At 40.3% G+C, this 24,442-nt stretch overlaps 2 protein-coding genes and 1 long non-coding RNA gene across 8 annotated transcripts in view; 1 reads left to right on the top strand and 2 right to left on the bottom strand.

The window, feature by feature from the left end:
• The window catches only part of GLG1 (golgi glycoprotein 1), a 103,969-nt gene extending 103,282 nt beyond the window's left edge, over nt 1–687 (bottom strand). The window contains exon 1 of the mRNA XM_019710346.3: nt 66–687. Within this exon, the coding sequence (XP_019565905.3) occupies nt 66–527 (462 nt within the window). The 5' untranslated portion in view covers nt 528–687. The remainder of the gene's footprint in view (nt 1–65) is intronic.
• LOC148757588 (uncharacterized) lies at nt 467–19,745 on the top strand. The gene is made up of 3 exons (XR_016022032.1): nt 467–883; nt 8,705–8,870; nt 19,542–19,745. It is a non-coding gene; the product is annotated as an uncharacterized LOC148757588 (long non-coding RNA).
• RFWD3 (ring finger and WD repeat domain 3) overlaps nt 9,245–24,442 on the bottom strand; it is a 39,498-nt gene continuing 24,300 nt past the window's right edge. For all 6 annotated transcript variants that reach the window (XM_019710357.3, XM_074314574.2, XM_074314571.2 and 3 more), the window contains 7 exons: nt 20,463–20,577; nt 19,740–19,968; nt 19,009–19,159; nt 17,734–17,910; nt 15,879–16,093; nt 14,214–14,425; nt 9,245–11,623 (listed from right to left, as the gene is read on the bottom strand). In XM_019710357.3, the coding sequence (XP_019565916.1) occupies nt 11,480–11,623; nt 14,214–14,425; nt 15,879–16,093; nt 17,734–17,910; nt 19,009–19,159; nt 19,740–19,968; nt 20,463–20,577 (1,243 nt within the window). In that variant the 3' untranslated portion in view covers nt 9,245–11,479. The remainder of the gene's footprint in view (nt 11,624–14,213; nt 14,426–15,878; nt 16,094–17,733; nt 17,911–19,008; nt 19,160–19,739; nt 19,969–20,462; nt 20,578–24,442) is intronic.

The raw sequence follows: 24,442 nt of genomic DNA, 5'->3' as shown, positions 1-24,442 counted from the left end.
AAGGCCGGCGACAGCCTCAGGCCCGCACCAGGCCTGCCCCTCCCGGCCCGGTCCCGGCTCCTCACCTCCCTCACGTCCTGCAGGCACTCGAGCACCGCCAGGTTGTTGCTCCAGGTGTGCTTGGGACACACACGGGTCACGTCCTCCCTGCAGGACTCTTCCTCCGCCAGTTTCCAGCCCCCGCCGGGCCCCGCTCCGCCTCGCCGGGGTGAAGGCCCACCCGCCGGGAAAGGCTGCTGCGGCTGCTGGGGCGGTTGTTGCTGCTGCTGCTGTTGCTGTTGCTGTTGCTGCTGCTGCTGCTGCTGCTGCTGGAGCTGAGATGACTGAGGCAGCTGGAGCAGCTGCTGACCTACCGGCCCGCCGCCTCCAGCCTGCCCTACGAAGGACACAAAGTTGGCCCCCGGGCCCTGGCCCTGACTGTGGCCGCCCGGGCCCGGGAGTTTCTGGGCCCCGGCCGCCGCGAGCAGCAGCAGCTGCAGCGCCGCCGACAAGCGGAACATCCTCCGTACACGTCCACACGCCGCCATCTTGGGTCCGCGGCGAGCTCGACGCAGCTGCGGGCGCCGCGTATTTAAATGAGAGGGCGGGGCCGACGGGTCCACTCGAGCCCCACCCGGGCCAGTGTCGACTATCGCGCTGGGAGCAGAGCCGGAGAGGAGGCCAACCTCCGGAACAGCCCACGCCCTGGACTTCGCGGGCGGGAAAGCCACTCTCCTTACCGGGGGAGTTGCTGATGCTTCTTAAAAAGCCTGAGTAGGGCGGCTTTACCTCCTTCCCTTGATTGTCGTCACAGAAAAATCAAAAGAAATTGGCGTTGCCACAACCAAGATGGCCGGTTGAGTATATTGCCCGTTCAATATACAAGTGAACTTTACACGATCAGGTAGGTGTATTCCGGAATCTAAGAACCTCTCCTTATATCTCTCCGTGCTTCCTTCCACCTGCTTCAAAAGTCTTTCTTACCCAGAGAAGGCAGCATTGAATCAGGGTCAGGAGCACAGGTTCCGGGGTAAGAAAAAAACCCCTGCTCTTCTGCAGACTATGCGAATCCTTTAACTTCTCCAAGCCTGATTCTTCTCATCTAAGAAGAGTAGCTCTAACGTATGAGGAGGAGCTGTAATGTAAAGTATAACTGAATATTAGAAATTACAGTAAGTGCCTGGCCCACAATAGGGAACTCAGAGTTACAGCCCGCATCATAAATAAACTGTGAAGAAGCCCTTTGCACGTGAGCCCTGATTGTAAGCCAGAACTTAAACTCATGTTTAAAAGAGGAAAAGAAAATAAACACATCTTTGAGGCCTCCAGGTTAAGTCTGCCCGGGGAACTGTGCTTACTGACTCGTACGCAGCACTTTAGGCAGGGAGTGGTGGTTCTACCTCACACTAGTGTCCCCTCTATGTCCTTAGGCGAGATAATATCTTCCCAAAGCGGTTTCACATCCACTGTGTCATTTGAGCCATGTGTCACGCCTGGGCTGGGTTCTAATTCAACCGAGGAATGGCACAGAGATGGTAACAGTTCTGCACCGTAGGGTTAAATGATCTGCCCAGGCTGAACTCTGCCAGCCTGGGCCCACAAGCCCTCAGGCTTCCCACTGCCCTGGTGCTGTTTATCCCATAGTGCCAATCCAGCATGTTGGGTAATGACAGCAGCTTGGAGCATGTGATACCAACTGGTCAAATACGTTCAAAAATGCAGCTTTGGTTGTTCTGACACATAAAAGGGCAATCAAAACCAGATCAGACATAACTAGAGCCTGAGAGACCAAGAATATTCTGGGGGATACAAACTGCCCACTGTGGCTGACACCAGGTCTATCTCAGAGAATGAGGGCATGTGGCATCTCCACCAAAACTCACCTCTGCTACTGCCATGAAATGGTCCTGAGGATGCTGCCAACCTTGAGCAGCGACGGAGGCAGTCCAGAGTAGACCAGATAAGTGTACGTGTTCATTAACGGATACATGGCATGGGTGTGAGTCTCAGACAGGCTGGAGACACCACCAGAAGTTCTTTATAAGTCACTAGGGATCACTGCTTTTCAGTGATGGGTCTGCATGTGCTGAGACAAGTGGGAGATTATTTCCAGCCAGTTCAAGGCTAGAAATTGACAATCTGCTAAGAGAAGCCAGCAGTTGACTATCTCACCCTGCGCTGAGGAAACCCTATGCCCAGACACAGATTGCCTATGGAGATAGGGAGGAGTATATGAGCCTATCTTGAAATCACAGTGACCAAGAAGCAAGAAACCATGAGAAATCTGGGAACCTGGCCAGCTCAGACGGTGGCAGGCAAGCCTAGCCTTATATAAGGCACAAATCCCCAAGTCAGTGGAAAGAGGGTTGACCTAACCTGGGTCTCCTGGCCTCACTGACTCTTCAAAATAAAATATACTATCTCTGTTACAAACTGGGAATTCATTTCACCCTTTATTGTACCCTTAATTTTTCAGTCTTCATTTCCCTAATTCATTCAACAAGTATCTGTTGAGCATTTTTTTTTTTTTTTACAGGCATTGCTCAAGAACTGGCTTATATGAGAAATAATAAGACAGTAAAAAAAAAAAAAAAAAACCAAGATAATTTCAGACAGGATAAGCACTATGAAGAAAATAAAAACTATGTAAGGTGACTGGGGTAGGGTGAGACTTTTATATAAAGGCAGCTAAGGAAAGGGTCTCTGAGTGATAAATGAACCAATTAGCATAAAGATGATAACCTTGTAAAGAACTGGATCTGAAGTTGTCTTAGTCTGTTAGGGCTGCTGTAACAAAATACCACAGACTGGGTGGTTTTATTTCTCATAGTTCTAAAGGCTGATAGCCCTCTTCCAGGTTGCAGACTGTTGACTTCTCATTGTGTCCTCATATGGTGGAGGAGGCTGGGGAGTTCTGTGGGGTCTCTTTTATAAGAACGCTAATCCCGTTCATAAAACCTCCACTCTCATGATGTAAGCACCTCCAAAAAGTCCCATCTCCTAATACCATCAACATTGGGCATTAGGATTTCAACGTAACAATTGTGGGGAGGGAAAGGGACAGAAAACATTTAGACGACAGCAAAAGTATTCTAAAAGCAGAGGCTAACAAGTTCAAGACCCTGATGTGGGAATAAGCATTCAACATGGCTGAATTGAAATAAGAGGGGAATAGGAGTCAGAGAACTGGTCAAGGGTCGGGATCATAGGGCCTGTAGGCCCTATATAGACATATAATTGAGGAGAATTCTGATTTTAACCATGATTAAGAGTTTGCATTTTCACTAAGGTAAAACTATTAAAAGCTAGATAAGATACATAAAGCATATTTGGAAAGGATTAGAGAGTAACCAATGTAGTTAGAAAAGGAGGGGCTACAATCTTTGAGATAAGGGAAGTATGGGGGGGAGGGGCCTCCAGCCCAGATTTTTTTTTCTGTCCAAATTGTGGCTCAGAAGAATTGAGCCCATGCATTAAGCACAATCTTACTACGCAGGTAGGAGTTCAGAACCCCAAAGTGGCAGGGACTTAAGGGTCAAAATACTGAAGGAGGAAACCAGAGAATGCCAAAAAATCTGTGAACAAATTTCTCTCAAGTCACTGGCTGACTCCTAAGCTGTGCGTATACAGGGTGAGATTCCAACAGATCCAGAAGAAAACAATAGCTGAGACAGAAATAGAGATTTCAATAGCCCCATAAGTGCTGGGGAAACAAGTTCGAGTTTAAACCCTGATGAGGTATAGAGGCCTTGGAAGTGTTACACCCTAGGAATAAAGGCTAAACTCCAGGAAAAAGGACAACATCCTAAGAATAAGGAACTTGCCCTAGAAAAAGGGCAAAACTATGATAGGCTAACCCTAATAAAGCTTAAAATATGCCACAGTGAGGTCAAAGTGGCACACTGGTACTCTGTCTACAAGAAGAAACACTTTTTGGAGAAAGATAGCATCATCCAGAGCCTCTACAATTTTTAATCTGTATGGTCCAGCATTGAATAAACAAAACACAAAACTGAACTAAATAACCAAAACCAAAAAGAAAAAGTCAACAAAATCAAACTCCGTATGATTCAGGTATTAGACATGTCAGATGGGGACTTTAAAATATTATAACTGTGACTATTAATAATATGTTATAGAAAATAGATAAGATAGATTAAATGAAATTTCAACAGAGAATTGGATTCTATGCAAATAATCAAATAGACATTCTAGAACTGAATTAAAATTCATTAGATGACTTTTAACAGCAGATTGATGTTCAGGCTGCTATAACAATACTATGGACTGGGTGGCTTATAAAGAATAGAAATTTCTCACAGTTCTGGAGGTGGGGAAGTCCAACATCAAGGTGCCAGCAGATTCAGTGTCTGGTAAGAGCCCACTTCCTGATTTATAGGCAGCCCATCTTCTTGTAACCTGACATGGTGGAAGGGCACCAGGGAACTCTGTGGGGTCTTTTATAAGGGCACTAACACCATTCATAAGGGTTCCATCCTCAGACCTGATCACCTCCCAAAGGCCCCACCATCAAACACCATAACATTAGGGGTTAGGATTTTGATGTATGGATTTTTAGAGTACACAAACATTCAATCTATAGTGTTGGACAGAATTACTGAAGGAAAACAGTTCAAAAGAAAATATCCAAAATGAAGCACAGAAAGAAAAAATATTTTAAAAAAAGAACAGTATAAGAGATAAATGGAACACAGTCAAAAGTTCTAACAGAGTCCCAAAAGGAGAGGAGGAAGAGAATGGTGCAGTTGAAAATTTGAAGAGACAGTGCTTTGAATTTCTTAAAACTGATGGAAGATATCAACCTATAGGTAAGAAGTCCTTGAAGCCCAAGCAGGTAAATACAAAGAATACCATATCTTGGAATGTCATTGTGAAACTGCTGAAAATCAAGGAGAAAATCTTAAAAGCCAACAAATACATTATCTTCAAAGAAGCAATAACACTGATAATTGATTTTTCAGTAGAAACTATGGAAGCCAGAAAACAGTGGAATGACAATTTAAATACTGTAAGAAAAAATGATTGCTAACCTACAATTCTACATCCAGGGGACATGTACTTCTGAAATGAAGGTAAATATATCAAAAGCACAAGCAAAAAAAACCAGACTTTTAAACATCAAAGGACACTATCAAGAAAGTGAAAAGACAACCCACAGAAGGGGAGAAAATATTTGCAAAGCATGTATCTGATAAGAGTCTAGCATATCAAATATGTATAGAACCTTTATAATTCAATAATAAAAAGACAATCCCATTTTAAAATTGGCAAAAAAGGTTGAATAGCCATTTCTCCAGATACACAGAGGGCAAATAAGCATATGAAAAGATGCTCAATTAGGGAAGTCATAAGGGAAATGTGAATCAAAACTACAATGAGATGCCACTTCATACCCACTAGGATGGCTTTAATAAAAGAGAAAAAAATGGACAATAACAAGTATTGGCAAAGATAGGGAGCAATTAGAATCCTCATATTGATAGTGGGAATGTAAAATAGTACATCCACTGTGGAAAACTGGCAATTCCTCAAAAAGTTAAACTTTGACCCAGCAATTCCATTCCTAGGTTATAACCAAGAGAATTGAAAACATGTTCACACAAAAACGTGTATATAAATGTTCATAGAAGCATTTTTCTTAATAGCCCAAAAGAGAAAATAACCCAAATGTCCATGAATTGAATGGATAGATAATAAAATGTGAGACATCCATACATCCATATAATGGGATATTACTCAGCCAAAAAGGAATGAGGTACTGATACATACCACAACATGGATGGACCTTGAAAACATAATGCCAAGTGAAAGCAGCCAGAGACAAAAGGCCACCTATTCTATGATCGCATTTTATATGAAATACCCCAAAAAGCAAATCCAAAGAGTAGATTCATGGTTTCCAGATGTGGGGTGGTGCGGGGGGGGGGGGGGGGGGGGGTTGAGAAGTATGGGATTTCTTTTGGGGATGATGGAAATATTCTGAAATCAAACAGTGGTATGATCGCTTGACATTGTGAATATACTAAAAACCACTAAATTGCACTAAATTGTACACTTAAAAACGGTTAAAACTGAATTATATGTTATGTGAACTGTATCTCAAAAATTTTTTAAAAATACAATTGCATCTATTTAAAAAAGGTGAACTAAAGACATTTGCAAAATATATGGTGATGGAAGGAGAACTGGCTCTGGGTGGTGAATACAATGTGATTTATAGATGATGTAATACAGACTCGTACACCTGAAATCTATGTAACTTTACTAACAATTGTCACCCCAATAAACTTTAATTAAAATTAATTAATTTAAAAAAGACATTTGCAGACAAACTAAAGCTGAGATAGATAATTCATTGCTAGTAGACCTGCATTACTCTAAGCTAAGGGAAAATAATCCTAGATGGAAGCATATAGGACTGCAGGAAAGAATGAAAAGCACTGAAAGGGTAAATATATGTACAATTGACATTGTTCTAAACAACAATGAGGGATTTATAACGTATGTAACAGTGAACTATATGACTCCCATAGCACATAATCAAGGATGCAGATTGTAATCTCTAGGCCCTAGAGTCTAGGGTAAACACTAAAAGAATACTACAAAAATGAGTAAGTGTAAAGCTAATAGAAGAAAAAAACACTGGAATAAAAAGCACTTGATTAATCCAAAAAACAGTGTGGAAATACAGCAACAAAGAACACATGGGATAAATAGAAAACAATTGCATTAGGTGTAAGTCTATTTAAATCTAAGTGTGATAGGAAAGAAACCATTGGAGGTTTTTCAGCAGGGATGTGATTTAATCACCACGCCAAGAGCTGGAGTCTTAAAAAACAACTTTCCAGCTACCCTCACAGTGCTCAGCACGATGCTGGGCATGTACACAGGACAGTCAATGAAGACATACTGACTTGGCCAACCTACTCCTCTCGCTGCTGAATGGCTGACAGGGTTCTGTTTCCCTGAAGCACTCTAGTTGCTTTCTTTCACCAAGGAAGGTGAAGAGGTGACTGGGCAGAGCACTCCCCGCCCCCTCTTACTTTTTATAATCTTTCCAATTTGAGGATTATAGCAGTTTCAAAGGTACAGGAATACTTTCCCAAACTTGACTGTGCAGCTGCATCACCTGAAACAATTTTCAAATTTTCTGATTATGGTATCCAGGAATATCCTTTCCCAACAACTAAGCCAGTACTGGTCCATGTCTTTGGTAACTGCTGCTCTCGTGCAGGACTGCATTGGTGGGCTCCTTTCCTCAGGCACCTTTCTGACCTCTGCTGTATCCAAGATTTCAAGATCAAATAGAAGTGACATTGACCCATTAAGTTCTAACACATCCTAAAATTATTTATCCTTGAATGCACATCTCAAAAGTCTCAACTTTTTGAAGCCTCGCTGGGAAAATGTACCCCTTGTCAACTTGTCATTTTTATATTTATTAATTCATTCAGCAATTATTTTCTGAGCACCTTCTATGTATTTTCTGCTCTGCGGATAGCACTGTAGTTAGGAAAACCAGCCTAGTCTGTCTGGGTTTCATTATGTACTCCAATATTTGCCAGCTGGTGGTTATTCTGGGTTCTATGAGAAACAATCTCGACAGGATTAGCTATAGAAGAGACTTATTAAGATGAAAGCCTCCCAGGAATGGGCCTTCTTTAGCATCTACCACGCTCAGTCACTGGTTGGGAACAACATTTGAGGAGTATGGCCTCAGAGTGAACACAATGATGGACTTCATAAAACAGTAGCTGGGATATTGGTCAATTACACTTGCCACAGTTGGAGATCTGAGAGGCCTATTTTCAGGACCACTATATGCCACCCCTTGTGCCCCACAGATTTCTCCACACAAGTTGGGCGAGCAGCTACTCCATAGTTTCCAAGGAATTCTCTGAGAACAAATCAGAGCAGCTCCACCAGCTTCTTTCTTCCCCTCTTCAGTTGACATCTGTGATAAGCTCTGATAAGGGGGTAAGTTCTAGCCCATGTGTCATGGACTCTTTCATTGGACAGTGGTGTTCCGTCTCAACACCCAGAAACCCAAGACAAATGAGGGCATTTGGAAGAGTGGAAAGAGTCACAATAGTGTGCCTGACTGTGTACTTTGTTTTCATTTTAAATGCAAGAGAAATAATTTGTGGGGAATCTGCCCAGGCTGTTCTGGAGACAGATATCAAAGAGTGAAAGTGAGCTTTCACGTAGGTTTCCCAACACCTGCTTAGCTGTCAATAATGCAAAGTATAAAATGGTAAGACTAGAATATGTAAAATTTAATTAAATACCATCTAAATGTCACTTTCCTTTAGTAGGGCCTTTAACTTTTTCCCCCTACAAATTAGAATAACTACTTATTCTACAATATTGTTTAAAAATATATTGGGAAGGGGCTTTGTAAGCTATAAAGGGATAAACAGCAGAGACTGTTAATAGAAGTTGACTGATTAAAGGACAAAGACACAAACATCTATTTTCAGAATTTCACTTACAGCCCATCGCTGAGATGGAAAACAAAAAGTCCAGGGGAAGAGAAGACAATGGTGTTGGGTTTCTTAGTAATTTGGGGTTTCTACCCCAGGACTTACGTCATTTTCTGTTGGAGCACTAGGCTCTATGAAAACAGTAAGCTTTACCTATGGGTTCAGTCCTCCCGGAATAGTGTATGTACTCCATTTGCTAATCAGCTGCAAAATATTTTCAGCCTTTCCAGTCTCATCCCTGAACACCAGGATTTATGGCAACAGAAATTCCTGAAGTAAACAGAAGAAACTGAGGCAAGTGCCAGACTGTGCTGGGCAGGAACACAGGAGCCCATGCAACGCCGTTGTCACCATCATAAGTGCTGCCAAAGACTAAAAAAACAAAAGGTAAGTCATCTCCTCTTCTCTCATCCTCCCATATTAGTCTCCCGGATTCAAAGAAACTAACAGGAAGCTAACAAAGAGAGTCTGGGAAATAGTTTGTAGGATTTAGACCCATAGATCTGATAGTAAATCGACAAATGACCGGTGAAGGGGAGTTCTTAAGAGGCAAACACACAGCTTCCTATTAGTAGCAGTAAAACAGAATTGCCAGCTAAAGCCTCAACTACCTCATCAATTTAAATAAGATGGTTACTCTAGATCCAGGGATCACCCTGTGTAACTCAGACCTAGTACTGCATGAAATGGAGAAATCTACAGGCTGGGATTATAGCCCTCTCCCAAGAGACAGTCAAAGAAACAAAAGACACTACAAACTGTTACACATGGCAAATTCTTTATTTTCATATTAACATTAAAATATAAAACAAATATTCAAACACAGAACACAAGCAGAGATCCCGCTTCCCAGTTTTCAAAGCAGGTACAAAGACATACACAACAACGAGATATTTTGACAAATCCTCAAATGGGAAAACCACCTTACAGACAGGAATAAGGAAACATGGTGGGGCAGAGCCTGCATCTACAGAAGCAATCTCTTGTCAAGCAGAGAGGGTGGGGGTGGCTGGGGATAAAGTTTCTTCCTTTGGAGAAACCAGTCACACGAATTTGTTTCTAAAACATCCAGATTTACTAGAGGAATGCAAGGACTGGCAAGAGGTGAGATTCACCCAGTCTCCCTGGTAATAAGTCCCTTGGTTCCTACACTTAGGGGAATCAATCAGCATCCACTGTGTATACTTCAAAGCTAGTCAAATCCTAACCCTGCCCAAGACAAAAGGGAGCCAGGGTCTGACTACCTGCATCCCTCTCTCTAACAATCTGCTGAAACCAGGTGAGTTCTGCTTTTTAATTCAAATCCCATTCTGCCACTGAAGCTCTAAGCCTGGACAGTAATATTAAAAGGAGTATCTCCTCTGAGAAAAGGGGGCTCTTTCCCAGGCCCTTGAAACTGGCTTTTTGAAAGGTATCCTTAAATAGAAGGAGGCCACACTTTAAAAGGCACAACTAGAACATGGAACTCTGGGTAAATCTGCAATAACCCCTTGCTGGTGAGAAATGCTAGAAACAGCTCAGCAGCTGATAGGTCGTAAGTGTTTTAAAATAAAAATAACATTTCTACAATAATTATTTAAGAAAATCACACTCTTAGCTTTCCTGTTCCCAAGAACTGTACACTGACCACTCACACCTTGAGGCATGTGTTTCATTATGGACACCTATTTAGCAGAGTAGTCTTAGGTAAAGCAAACACATATAAACTGAGCCCTCTACTGGAGGAAAATGTAACACCCAAAGTTGGACAATCGAGGGTTAGAATGGAAGTTGGAGGGCATCTCCCTGCAATCCACAGGTCTCCAACCACTATTATATTCCTGAGAATAACCACTTTATTAACAATAATTTTAGAAAAGGTTAGGAAGGGAGGCAAATAAAAAGAACTTGGAATCAAACATCAGTTTCACACGGGAAGGTTTTACATGGGAATTCTAAACATGCTCAAGAATGGCCCCTCACTCCGAAGGGTTGGCTTTATTCAGTTGGAACACTTCCAGAATGGAAGAGACAAGCCGTTCTTGTTTTCAGCAGCAATCTGAGTTGCTTCTCTTGTCTAAGTCTTTCTTAGTTAGCTCATGCTCCTGATATGATACTAGGAGACTCAAGTAAGAGCTTTAAACACATCGCTCTTTTCCCAGTGAGAGGGAAAAGAAGTGGTCTTCAAAGTGTTGGCCTATATAAAACCATTCCTGAGATCCCAGGCTAACTAGGAAAAAGATCAGTCTTCCCCACTGCTCAAACAACCAGTCTCTCTCCTGGGCTTCTACAAATGTGACGAACATAATGCACTCAGCATTAGGAAAGTGTCTACAGCTCCTCCATCAGCTGCCTCCATTACTAGGCTTGTCAATATCCCAGCACTGCACACCTGGAACATAACTGTGGGTGCCACAAAGCATACCAGGTGTGTTTTACCACATACTTCTGTGGGAATGAGACCAAGTTACTAAAGGTTGTCAGCCCACAAGGTCAAAAATAGATCAAATCCTATGCTAGGTTCTATAGTGCCCTCTTGTGTTCAACTGAAGACTTCTGCATCCTCGCTGTATCCAAGATGCATCAAGGTTAGTCCCCTTCAGGGACATAAGCATTCCCAAACTAAACAGCCTAAGTGACAAGGCCATTCAAGCAGGGTGTCACATGTCCCAGAAAATGGCTGGTGCACAATCATATCCTAAATGACTACTGGGAGGATACTCTGAAGTCCAGCAGACAGTCTGATTGAAAATACATATTCTCAACAAAGATTCATGAACGCTTTTAACTCAAGAAATGAATAATGTAGACAGCGTACCAGTCACTTACATGGTTCATGTGCACAGCAAATACGCAAGCTGTACTGTTTCAATGACTTGGATTCTTGGAATCATACTAATCCAAAGGAACCATGTTCCCAAAAGTTCTAGGCAGGGATCTTGCTCAAGGCTGCTGGGTGCTAGCAAACGACATTTAACATTAACCAGCAGCATGCCTGGTAAGTTTCAAGACGAGGGTCACTCCCACCTATAGATGCGGACCATCTTCTCTGTTAAGGTAGCCAAGTAGTTGCTTTGGTTCACCTCAAATGGGCAGATGTCCAAGACAGGCTGATCAGTACGCAGATCCTGCAGCAACGAGCCAGTGCCAGCATCCCACACCTAAAGAAGACAAAGATAAAAGGTAAGGGGGACTTGCTTTCTTTCTCATCAACTTTGAAAGAAATGTAGAAAGCACTGCCCGAGGAGCAAAGCAGACTGCTCCTCCTAACCCCCACAAGGTTGCACATCTGACATCATCCAGGTATGGCCTCACCTACTATAATCAGCAATTCATTTACCTGTGAGTAGATCTGCAAACCAAGCCTAGCATTCATCCTTTATGTGCTGGACAGTCTTCTAGGGCAGAAGCGCCAATATGATAAAGTCCCTGCCCCTGCCCTCATGGAACCTGTCTCCTAACTGGTGCTTTCTTCTTTCTTAAAAACTTTTATTATGAAAAGAAAAAGTACTAAAAAGTAGAACAGTACAATGAGTAACCCACTACCCAGATTATTAACCTTTTACTACACCTGCTTTGATTCTATTTTGCTGACTTCATGTCATTTTACCCATATGTGTGTGTGTGTGTATATATATATACACACACATATATATACACACACACTTAAGTATGCATCTCTAAAACAAGATATTTTCTTACACCTCAATCATGCCCACCAAGTGAATAATTTCATAGTATTATCTAACACCTAGTACATAATCAAAATTTTCTGATACTATTATTTTACATTTGGTTTGTTTGAATCAGGATCCGAATAAGATTCATATTACATTAGGCAGTCATAAATTATATTAAGTCTTGTTTAAGCTAGAGCAGATCCAACCTCCCCATTTTTTTTCTTCTGCCACTGACTTGTTGCAGAAGCTGGGTTAGTTCTATAGGATGTCCACAACCTAGATTTATGCTTGCTTTCTGTGCTATTATTTAATTTGTTCTTCTAGCCACGGAATTCCAGTAAATGCAAGTTAGCACTAGACTCTAGGGTGGTGCTACCCAATATGGTGGCCACTAGCCACATAAGGCTATCAATATATACAGAAAAATTTTTAAATTAAGTTCTTCATTCACATTAAACACATTACAAGTGCTCATGCGGCTAGTGTGACTATATTGGACATCGCGCTCTAAGGCTTAGATTCTGGTTCAAGATCATCTCATCGAAGGTGCTCTGTGCTTCATATTGCCTTTCATCAAAAGGCAAATTGTAAGTGTAGTTGAAAAATTTTTTAAACGGGGAAAAAAGGTGAAGGGGAATAAGAGGTTCAAATTTCCAGGTATAAAACAAGTAAGTCGTGGGATGTAATGTACAGCATAGGGAATGTAAACAATATTATGATAGCATTGCATACAGTTATCAGATGGTAGCTGCACTTATGGTGATCACTACTACTACTTTTTTATTTTAAGGAGGGCGCAGCTCACAGAGGCCCATGTGGGGGATCGAACCAGCAACGTTAGTGTTATCAGCACCATACTTTAACCAACTGAGCTAACCAGCCACCCCAGGTGATTACTTCATTAGGTATATATTAGGTTGGTGCAAAACTAATTGCAGTTTAAGAGGTTAAAAAAAAAAATTTGCAAAAACCACAATTACTTTTGAACCAACCTAATAGATTAAATGATGAGTAACTATGGTGTACACCTGGAACTAACATAATATTGTATGTTAGCTGTATTTTAATAAAAATCTTTTTAAAAAAGAGGCAAATTATCTCTGGTTAGCCCACTTATAGTGATGCTAAGGTTGATCTACGTGTTCAAGTGGTGACAGGCTGACCCCTCCAATATGAAATTCCTCACATTTCATCTGTTGGTTTCCCCTGAAGTGATGAAGCTGATGCCTTAATTAATTATTTTATAGGGTTTTCAGCAGTGTCTTCTTTTTTTTTTCTTTATCCCCTACCCGCCTCAACTCTGAGTCAAGCCGTTGTGCTCAGTCTAGTTGTGGAGGACACAGCCCACTGGTCCATGTGGGAATCAAATTAGCACAGCACTCCAACCACCTGAGCCATCTGGCCGTCCCATCTTTTTTTTTTTTTTTTTTTTTTTTTTTAAGATTTAAAGTATGGTTAAGGTTTAAAGTATGGCCCATGGAACACTTCAGCCTATGTAAAAAGAATGAGGTATATCTACAGACACTGAAATGAAAATATATCCAAGATAGGAGATTAAATGGGAAAAGAGCAAACCACAAAGCAGAACATAAAGTGTGTCTCATGTAAATAATAAACTAAGCAGGGCGGACGGTTGGCTCAGTTGGTTGAGAACAGTGCTCACAACACCAAGGTCGCCCGGTTCAATTCCCACATGGACCAGTGAGCTGCTCCCTCCATAACTAGACTGAAAACAATGGCTTGACTTGGAGCTGATGGATCCTAGAAAAACACCCTGTTCCGCAATAGAAAAAATTTTTTAAAAAAAGTATAAAAAAATAAACTAAGCAACTACCGTATTTCCCTGGAAAATAAGACCTAACCGAAAAACAAGCCCTAGCATGATTTTTCAGGAGGGCATCCCCTAAACATAAGCCCTAATGCGTCTTTTGGAGCAAAAATAATATAAGACCCGGTATTATTTTTGGGGAAACACGGTATAAATACACACATATATGCAGATATGAGTAATCATGGAGCAGAACTTTGGCTTTTTGCTTTAACACTTCTGTATAAAATACAATAAGCTCACCATGGCCGAATTTGATGCTTCATCCCCAGTGCACACCAGGATGCTGCCATCATTCTCTGGGTTTTGGAAAATGGCATTTTTGGTCAGTAGTTTGCAAGTGGGTCCCCCAAGGAATGTCTGTACAGGATGGCAGGAGCAGATAGGCTCTCCAGTGTCATCTAGCTTGTAGGACATCTCCATCAGCACACTTCGTAAGGTGTTGTGATTTTTATCTATGGGACAAAGAAATGTGTTGCTCCATGGGATGGTCCAAAGAAATTAACCAAGTATCTGAACCTCAGACACTTACAACCTAGTTGAGTGGAAAAGCCACAATTTATCAAACCATCAATAGCTACAAAGCAAACATAATAACAAGAACAAAATAATATAGCACAAATGAAATTCAGAACCTTAGGCTAGGATAAAGTAAGTTATCTATAATAGGTTTGCCTATGATGGAAACAATTCTGAGAATGTTCACCTTTTTAGTAAAATCACTGTATACTGTCATACTTCTGCTTGGGTTTTTATCTTTCTGAAGAGTTCTGATCACCAATTTTTTTTTTCTTTCTTCCCACCATTTGAGGACCCCATTAGCCCTTGGAATTGTACATTTTTATAAAGTGAAAGCATGCTATTATAGAAGGGAAACATGTACCTTCGGTTCTGCTAGGAGGCAAACAAGAGCTAGAGAACAAAATAGGACCCCCAAGTTTTCTATACAAGTCACAGAAAAATCACAGCCTTGGAGAGAAAGGACCTGTGAGATGACTAAGAACCAAAAGGTTCTCAGAAGAGTCTGCTGAGGCAACTTTTCAGCTCAAATAAAACTCAAAAGGATGACATCTACCCACAATTAGCACAAGTATGGGCACTTCAATGACTATCTCTGATGAAACATCTGCCTGACCATCAGTATAGCTCATCAGGGACTTAGATTCATACCTTTCAGGTTTGGAACAACCTGTGAATTTAAGCAGTTTATTGTCAGTCATCTTGTCTTCTCTCATCCTCCCATATTAGTCTCCTGGATTCAAAGAAACTGATAGGAAGCTGACAGACAAAGGGAGTCTAGGAAATATAGTTTGTAGGATTTAGACCCATAGATCTGATAGTAAATAGACAACTGACCATTAAAGGGGAGTTCTTAAGAGGCAAACACACAGCTTCCTATTAGCAACAGTAAAATGGTTCTGGAGGCATTGAGAAGTTCAGCTGGCTAGGCCCACACAACCACAGTTGTACATCTGCTCTCCACTTACCTTCACTGGCCCTAAATAAGGAACAGCTAATACCCTAGTATGGGCCCAACGTGGCTGCCTTCATCTGGGTCTTTCTCTTAAGTGAAGGGCAGGCAGAAGACATGAAACTGGTCTGAGGGTAACTCAATGGCCTCAAGAGCAGGCCTTCTCATTCCATTACTGCTTTACGTCAGAGAGGCTCCTAAAGTGGCTGGTTTCCTCTCAGGGAGCACCTGGCAGAACCTGTCCCAGTGCAGAGGAGCAGGGAGGCAGGCTCTGTGAAGAAACTTGGGGCCATCATCCTCACTGTAGTAACAAGAGCTGTTAGTCTGTGAGGGGTATACCAGCACCACTGAATGGTAAGGAAAACTCTCCTTTCTTCTCTACCCATCTGCTCCCAAACAATTCATAGGAGGTCCCATGAGGGGATCCAAACACTTACCAGGCCGGTAGGTCACAAGACAGTGTCGGGTGCTACTCTCTGTCTGAAAATCTATGTAGCCCCCTGGCTCCATGGGAAGCACATGAGGCAAATGAGAAAAGCCCATTTTTAGCTCCCAGAAGGAAGCATTCTCCAAGGTTCCAGCCAACACTCCGCCATATGGAAATGCAGTCGAGGCAGCTCTGGGTATGTATGAGAGGGACACCAGCGGGCATCTGAAAGGAAAGAAAGGAAACTATGCCTCCCATTCTAATACTTGACTGCTCCAGACCCCATTACCAGGAGGCCTCAAGCACATTCTTTCCGACCTCTATAGGAGAGGTTAAAAACCTTCTGTGAGTCTCGATCCTCTGACATCTGATAAAAACTACTAGCCCCAACTGTAGAAATAAAAGGGCACACATATAATATTCTTCATCCAATTTCAGAGGAAACACCACATGCTCTAAAAGCAATGAAAAAAATGGACTAAGAAATTAAATAGTACAAGATCACAATGACAAGAAAGCTTGATTCGTGTGAGCTTCTGGAAATGGGGTTAGCCACATGCATAAGAAAAGTCAGGAAGGAAATGCAGCTTACACATTTAATAAAATAAAGCTGTAGTTGACAGACACCTCAATTAAAATATAGCTTAAAGCAAATACATTATAATTCAGGAACAGCACTGCTTCTTTAAATATTTTCTAAATCTCTTTCTGCAAATATATGACCAGGACTATCCAAGAATTCTCTCAGAAATATTAGCCTACAGATTATGTTCCTATTTATTCATTTCTACTGAAGTCACCAAAGCAATCACTGCCTGCTTTATTTCATTTCCCTGTCACAATAAATCTAACCAAAGCAAACCAAAACAAAAATGAACAGTATATACAAATATTCTTTCCTTGCTATTTGCTGTATTTTATTGTCTACTCTATGTAGGTCCCTCTACATCAATGGCAATTACCTTGTTTGCCTAAAGTTCACATTTGTAGAAGTTTACATCAACCACCTTCAGGCCCATGGAGCACATCACTGAAGCATGATTCTACCCCACCCAAATGAAAAGAAAATCCCAAAGTGTTGAACTGAGGTTTCAGTAAATAATTATTACGGTAGTGATATCTTTATATTTACATCCTGCTGCCCCCCTTTTAATATATATTCGAATTAGAAATGGAAATTCTCTCTCAAGACACGTCTCATTTTGGCCCAGGTCACAGACCCCACTCTCCTTTTGAGAACTTTATGCCTCTGGAGAGTACTATGCCCGTACTATGCCCAAATGGTACTCAATACATTCTGAAGAGCCACAGTAGTGCTGGTGGCCACTCACTCTCAGAACTTGGGCTGACTTCACAAACCTTCCAACTCTATAACTAGATTATAAATGATAAGTCATAGTAATACAGTATTCTTAGACCAAACTGGTTTAGTTGTGGATTAGGGAAGTTTTTAAATACCTTTTTATAGGGCTATCCTTTACCGTTCTTTACCTGTGTGTTAGCTATATGGTTATGCTAGTCTATGCTAACCATATTTGACAGGTGAAGCTCACAAGCCAAAAAAAACCAGGACCAAGATCACACATCTCATACATAGTGGAGCTGGGTTCTGAACACAGATCTGACTTTATTTTGCCACGTTGGGTGATGAGTGACTCTGTGAACCAGGGCTTTCCACCATGTGAAATATTATAAACACAAAATCTAAGGATCTTATTGCTTATGGAGAAAGAATAGATCAGTGGACTCAAGAGAACTGCCCTTGGTGAGGAATTCTGACCAACTGTGAAACACTCTTGAGAGGATTAATACAATGATCCAAGAGAAGGACGCTACCTACGGGAAAAAAGTGAGTGGCTCCCTACCTGGCTTTCTGAGGTACTAACTCCTGGACAGGAGAACTTGTATTTCGAAGGTCAAATACCAGAACTGAACCATTGACCAATCCAGCATACATGTAATTGGTTTCATCAAGACACCAGCAGCAGCTCCAGACAGCACGTCCAGCATTATAAGTCTGGACCACAGTATTTGTTTCCAGGCTGTAGAATTACAAGAGACTTTTACAATTATGCATTAAGAAAATCAAATATATAACAAAGGTGTAAAGATTGTCATTTCAATGATGACCTTTTAAGAACACACCCATATACCCAAACTATTTGGATTTCCAATTTCTTCTAGGGACTGCCCAGATAACTCCTTTCAATTCCAAAATATTTTTTTGGGGGGGTGGAGAGGGAGACACGGTTTTTTCTCTTGAGCTGTAAGGAAGTAAAAGAATAAGCTAAAGGGACGTAGCCACAGTACTACACATTCCCACACCCTACTTCCATTACCTTCTCCATAGTTACCTATTACACAGGTAATCATGTTTAGTGTTGCAAATATAAGGAAAATAAAAATAAATTATAACCTAAACATCCAAAGGTAGTCATTAATAACACTTTGGTATTTAACTTCCCCCCTATTTTTTCAAACACTATGAGAAAAAAAGTCATAGCATATACATACATATAAAACATAATGGTACATTGAGTTTTGGGGCAAAATTAAGCTGAAACATTCTTGAAAAGTCAAGACTTATAAGGCCTGATAGTACTATCATGATGTCCCTCAGATTTAGCTACAGAAATTAAACAGGAAGCCAACAATCAGATATCTCATAGGAACGACTTTCTAAAAGATAAGGCATAGAGCCCTCTCAGATTTGTTCATAGCACTCAGAGCACCTGAAAGATAAAATGTGGTAATCGAGGGTTATTGATGAGAGAAGTCATCATGGCACCCAAAAAGCGTGAGTTCCTGATGAGCACTTTTGTTAGGCAGAATGATCCAGGTAACACACCAGGAATAAGCAGTCCTAAGCCGGTATGGTGACTCCATGGTGTAACACATATAATTTTAAAGAAACGGGATACTAAACCTACTGTTTTTAACCTGCTGTGTCCACTTTTAAAAGGAATGCATTTTAAACTCAATGAACCTAGATCTCAAAAGACAATGCCTTAGACCAAAAAAAAAAAAAAAAAAAAGAAAAAAACAGAACAGCTAAGGCCATCATCACACAGATACTAATTTCTATGCTATTCAACACTATAAACAGCCCAGGTCCCCCATTTCTTCCCCAGAGCACTCACCTGGTCAGTTTAATAGTGTTGTCTAGGGAAGCAGAGAGAAGTAAGCCTCTGGACCGAATGCTGAAAGCCAATCCGCGGATCTGTTTGCTATGCATAGGAATGTACTGACTGCTTTTCATGTCGGCAGTACTCAACATCTTAACACCAAAGCCTGCCAAAGATAAGAGAGAGTGAGATAGGTCACTGAAAGTCAACTTAGGGCAAAGCAGACTACCTTTCCAACTAGCTCCTTTGTTCACCTATCTTGACATGTAAGTCCCTGGGAAAAAGCTAGTCAAATATACTTTTTATCATAAATGTAACCCCTGGGGTTAAATTCCCAGGGGTTACATTTATGATAAAAAGTATATTCTACTTCTAATATCCATGAACAGGTAAATGACAAGCCATTGTATGTACATACAATGGAATATTACCCAGCAATAATACAGAATAAACTGATATACACAAGAATATGGATGAATCTCAGAAAAACTTATGCTGAATGAAGCCAGACAAAAAAGAGTAATACTGTTTATGATTCAAATTTACAGAATGAAGTCAACAGACAGTAAAGACATGTTTGCAACACCCTGAAGTATCTGCATGAACAGGAAACTGACTAGGAAAGGTGATTTGGTGGGCAGTCGACAGTGTTCACCCCCTAGTGAGTCCTGGATTTTCCAAAAGAGAGAAGGAAAATAAAAGGAGTCCAACAATAAACATGAAAGCTGAGGCTCTGGACTATTTACCTGGAAGGAAAGAGGCCTGAGGAGAAGGCTGTGACACCACCAAGCAACTCAGAGCATCACAGTATGTCATGATTCGGCAGTTTCCACTCTGAGACACTGTGAACGTCTTCTGGAAGTGATACTTGTGCTGGCTCTGGCTGGAGGGCAGGCCCTTCAGGAAACGTAAGTGGGAGCCCCTGGGTGTCTGTAAATCCTGATCCCCACGCTGCAGAGTAAGTTTTTTCAAGATCTAAAATGAAAAAGATTTTGTAAAAGTATAACTTTTTCATGTTTTATTCCCCTATGCACAACTCCTTGATCTAATACAAAGAGATTTGTTACCCATTATATGAAAATGTTAACACGAATCCTAGAGAATTGCTGCAGTTTTCAGTGTTTCAACAAGCAAAGGAAATAAAGAGAGCACAGAATCATAAAACAGTAGGCTAGAAAAGTCATCAATGGTCATTTTGTTTAAAACCCTCATTTTATTGGTAGATTCAGGTAGATGAAATGACTTAAACAAGTTTTGAATTATCAGGTTTATGTTTTAAAAATTCAGATTGTGGTAGAATTCATCATATATCATGCAAGCTTTGGATAAATGTCCTAGTCAGAAAGGTTCATGTTTACTTGCTGAAAAATTTGATACATCCTGTCTGTATCTGAGATGAACCTAAGTAATATTTAGATTCCTTTTCAATTCCTATCCCAAGCTCTTTGGATTAGAAAGGGTAAACTTACCTGGACACGACTATGAAGCTTACTGCATTCATCAGAGAGGAGCTGAAGTTGGAGCCGGCACTGTGCTGATTCTAATTCAGCCTGCTTCCTCAGCATCTGCTCCTTTAGTAAGGAACTAGGTGGGGAAAGCCAGCAACAGGTGATTAGGAAGGCTACAGAAGACTTCCCATCAAGATGGTATAGTAAGTTCATGCTATGATACACACTTTGCTGTAAATATGTCATGATAGTGAATAAAATATAACAAGAGAAAAATCTCTCAAGTCCAGAAACAATGCAGAAATGTAACATGCAAGGCTAAACTTATAAGCCTACTAGGTTTTATTGTTAAAAAAGGCAGTGAAAGCCAGGAGTTTAGCTCCTTATGATATGGGGACTAAAAATGCAAAGTGAGGGATCAGAGCCAAGCTCTGTGCTTGGGGTAGGGACAAATTATAAAAGAGTAAAATGACATGTTAAAAGACTAGGGTTATCTGTTGGATTAAAAACTATCAGTTGATGGGCGGCCGGATGGCTTACTTGGTTAGAGCGTGTGCTCCTAACAACAAGGTTGCCAGTTCAATTCCCACATGGGATGGTGGGCTGTGCCCCCTGCACCTAAGATTGAAAACGGCAACTGGACTTGGAGCTGAGCTGCGCCCTCCACAACTGAGATTGAAGGACAACAACTTGACTTGGAGCTGATGGGTCCTGGAAAAAACACACTCTTCCCCAATAAAGTTCTGGAAATACACACTGTTCCCCTTCCCCAATAAAATCTTAAAAAAACAAACAAACAAAAAACACGCCACTATCATTTGTTCATCAAATACTCAAGCAATACTACAAAAGAGGCTGAAGTTAAAAAGATAGAAAGTATATACCAAGAAAATACTAACAAAAGACCAATTAGAATTAAAAAGTATGGATAAGCATAAAGAGGAAGAATGCATACAGGATAAGCATTCACCAAAAACAAAAGTAATAGGGGCGTGCCCAGTGACTCAGGCGGTTAGAGCTTCATGCAACTAACTCCGAAGGCTGCTGGTTCGATTCCCACATGGGCCAGTGGGCTCTCAACCACAAGGATGCCAGTTCAACTCCTCGAGTCTCGCAAGGGATGGTGGGCAGCGCCCCCTGCAACTAAAATTGAACACAGCACCTTGAGCTGAGCGGCTGCTGAGCTCCCGGATGGCTCAGTTGGTTGGAGCACGGGCTCTCAACCACATGGTTGCCAGTTCAATTCTTCGAGTCCCGCAAGGGATGGTGGGCTGCGCCCCCTGCAACTAGCAATGGCAACTGGACCAGGAGCTGAGCTGCGCCCTCCACAACTAAGACTGAAAGGACAACAACTTGAAGCTGAATGGCACCCTCCACAACTAAGATTGAAAGGACAACTTGACTTGGAAAAAAGTCCTGGAAGTACAACACTGTTCCCCAATAAAGACCTGTTCCCCTTCCCCAATAAAATCTTTAAAAAAAATAAATAAAAGTAATAAATTTGTATGTAACTAAAGACAATTTTAAAATATGAAATGCCAAAAAGGGAGGATTTCCACTCCAATGAGATAAGATAAAAAAAAAAGATGAAAATTGGGAAGGGATAAAACTGCCCTATTTATCTCGAGGAAAATTCAAGAGAACGCAAACTATTAGAGTTCAGCAAGGTGCTAGAATCAAGATCAAGAAAATTAGATGAATTACATTTCCCATTCACCAGGTAATTGCTTAGTAAATGTAATAGAAAAAAATTCATTCACAACAGCAATTCTAACAATAGCAACCTAGGAATAAAATTACAAGGCATGTAAGAACTGTATGAAGTAAAGTAAACTCACAAAAGACACATGTAAACAGTGAGTAACTGGAAGGATATTAATAATGTTCATGGCTGGAAAGACTCAAAGTCATGAAGATAGCATCTCAAGTTACTCTAAAAATTTAATGCAATTCAGTCAAGATCTCAAAGGGTTTTTCATGGAACTTAGCAAACTAATTTTAAAATTAATATGGAAGAGCAAAGTGCCAAGAAGAGCAAAGTCAATTTTAAAGAACAAGGTAGGAGGACATATTCTAAAGCTACAATTAATTGTAACTTGGTGTACTGGAGCAAGAATGAACAACCAGATCATGGAACAAAAGAGTAGTCCATTCATATACAGAAACTTTATTTAGGATAGAGGTAGCAATAAAAATTTATACAGAAAGAACATATTGTTTAATAATTATGCTGTCAGAAGTGGTTATCCACAAAACTAGATTTTAGATAGATTAAAACCCTGTGTAAAAAGCAAAACTTTTAAAGACCTTTAGAAGAAGATAATGTCTTTATGACCTTGAAACAGTGGGGACAAAAAAACACAAAACAAGAGATTGATAAATGATTGCATTAAAATTAAAAACTTGCTTTCAACAGAAGATTCCATAAACAAGTTAGAGACAAGCTAGACTAGGGGAAGATTATTTGCAATGTACACAACCAACAAAGAATTAGTATAAAGAAAACAGAACTATAATCAGTGAGAAACAATGTTTTGCTCAACATAAATGAACAAAAGATATGAACACAATTCATAGAAGAGTATGTTCAACCTCACTACTAATTGAGGAAATGCAAATTAAGTAAATACTACTTCATTCACCCCATGAGACTGGCAAAAATTAAGTCTGATAATATAAAGTGGGCGAGGGTATGAAAAAAATGAGAAATACTTTACACTGTTGCTGGTAGAAGTATAGACTGGGAATAGCTTCTTAGAAGGGCAATTTGACAATATCTAGTAAAGTGGAAATTACATTAACTTATGATAAAGCAATTCCATTTCTAGACCTAAACAAATCTCCCTGCAGCATGGCTTATATAGTATCAACAAAACCTGGAAACCACCTTACTACATTGTCCACCCATACAAAATACATATAGGTGAATTCTAATTAGAGAACTAGTATACAGAAATTGAATAAACTAGAGCTACATATATAAACTAGGACACGTGCCCCAAACATGTATTAAAGCAAAAAATCAAGCTACAGAAGGAAAATTATAATCAGTAACATTTATATAGTGTAAAAATTTCCTAAATCATACTATGTAAGATTTACATATAGATCCTCTGAGTAGAGATGGCGTTAAGGAGAACTGAGTTCATAAGTAAGTTTCTATTGTATCTATGATTTCTTTTCTAAGGCCAAAACACATGGCAAAATGTTAAGATCTGATAAAATTAAGTACAGGGGCGTTCATTTTATTAGTTTCTGTATTTATTGGCATTTTGAAAATTTTCACATTTTCTAAAGAGGCTAGGGAGCACACTGATTATAGTAATCAGCAAATTTTTAAACATAATCATCCATTAACAGCCCCACTTATAGATTTTGCTTTTTCAATAAAATTTCCTCCTCCACACAACTGCCATTTTAAAATGCTACAAATAAATATTTATTGGAGCAAATGAGAAAAAGAACATTAAAATCATCTGTAATCCCACTCCTCAGTGACTATCTGTAGTCTTTTTTTCCAGTTCACAAAAATATAATCCCTAATAATGTACTTTCCCATGACAACTTCATGTGCACTTCAATATCAGTTTTATTTTACATCAGTTTTATTCAGTATCAGTTTTATCAGTACTATATGCACTTCAATATCAGTTTTAACAAATGTGTAGTTTCATCATATAGATATGCCAGAGTTTACTCAACCAATTAACTCTCTTGGCTTGGATTATTAACAATGCTAAATGAAAAGGTTCATTTGCACACGTCCTTAATTTTTCTTCAGAATAAATGCCTGAAGTAGAATTACATTTAAAGGCTGTTGAAGCATACTGTCAAGCCTTCTCTAAATGCTGTGCCTGTGTACTTTCTTACCAGAAGTGCGCTAGAGAACCCACGTCCCTGCACTGTCTCGTTGGTGGGTATTTTTATTCTTTAATGTTCTTAAAACATATTTTAATTAATATTAGCAATTGTTCTTGGGCTTCCAAAATCCTGATAATTTC

This window comes from Rhinolophus sinicus, chromosome 8 (assembly GCF_057876585.1).
Source record: "Rhinolophus sinicus isolate RSI-liver-muscle chromosome 8, RSI-T2T, whole genome shotgun sequence".
In the NCBI taxonomy this organism is placed as follows: Eukaryota; Metazoa; Chordata; class Mammalia; order Chiroptera; family Rhinolophidae; genus Rhinolophus; species Rhinolophus sinicus.
This window is presented reverse-complemented; position numbering and strand designations above follow the sequence as displayed.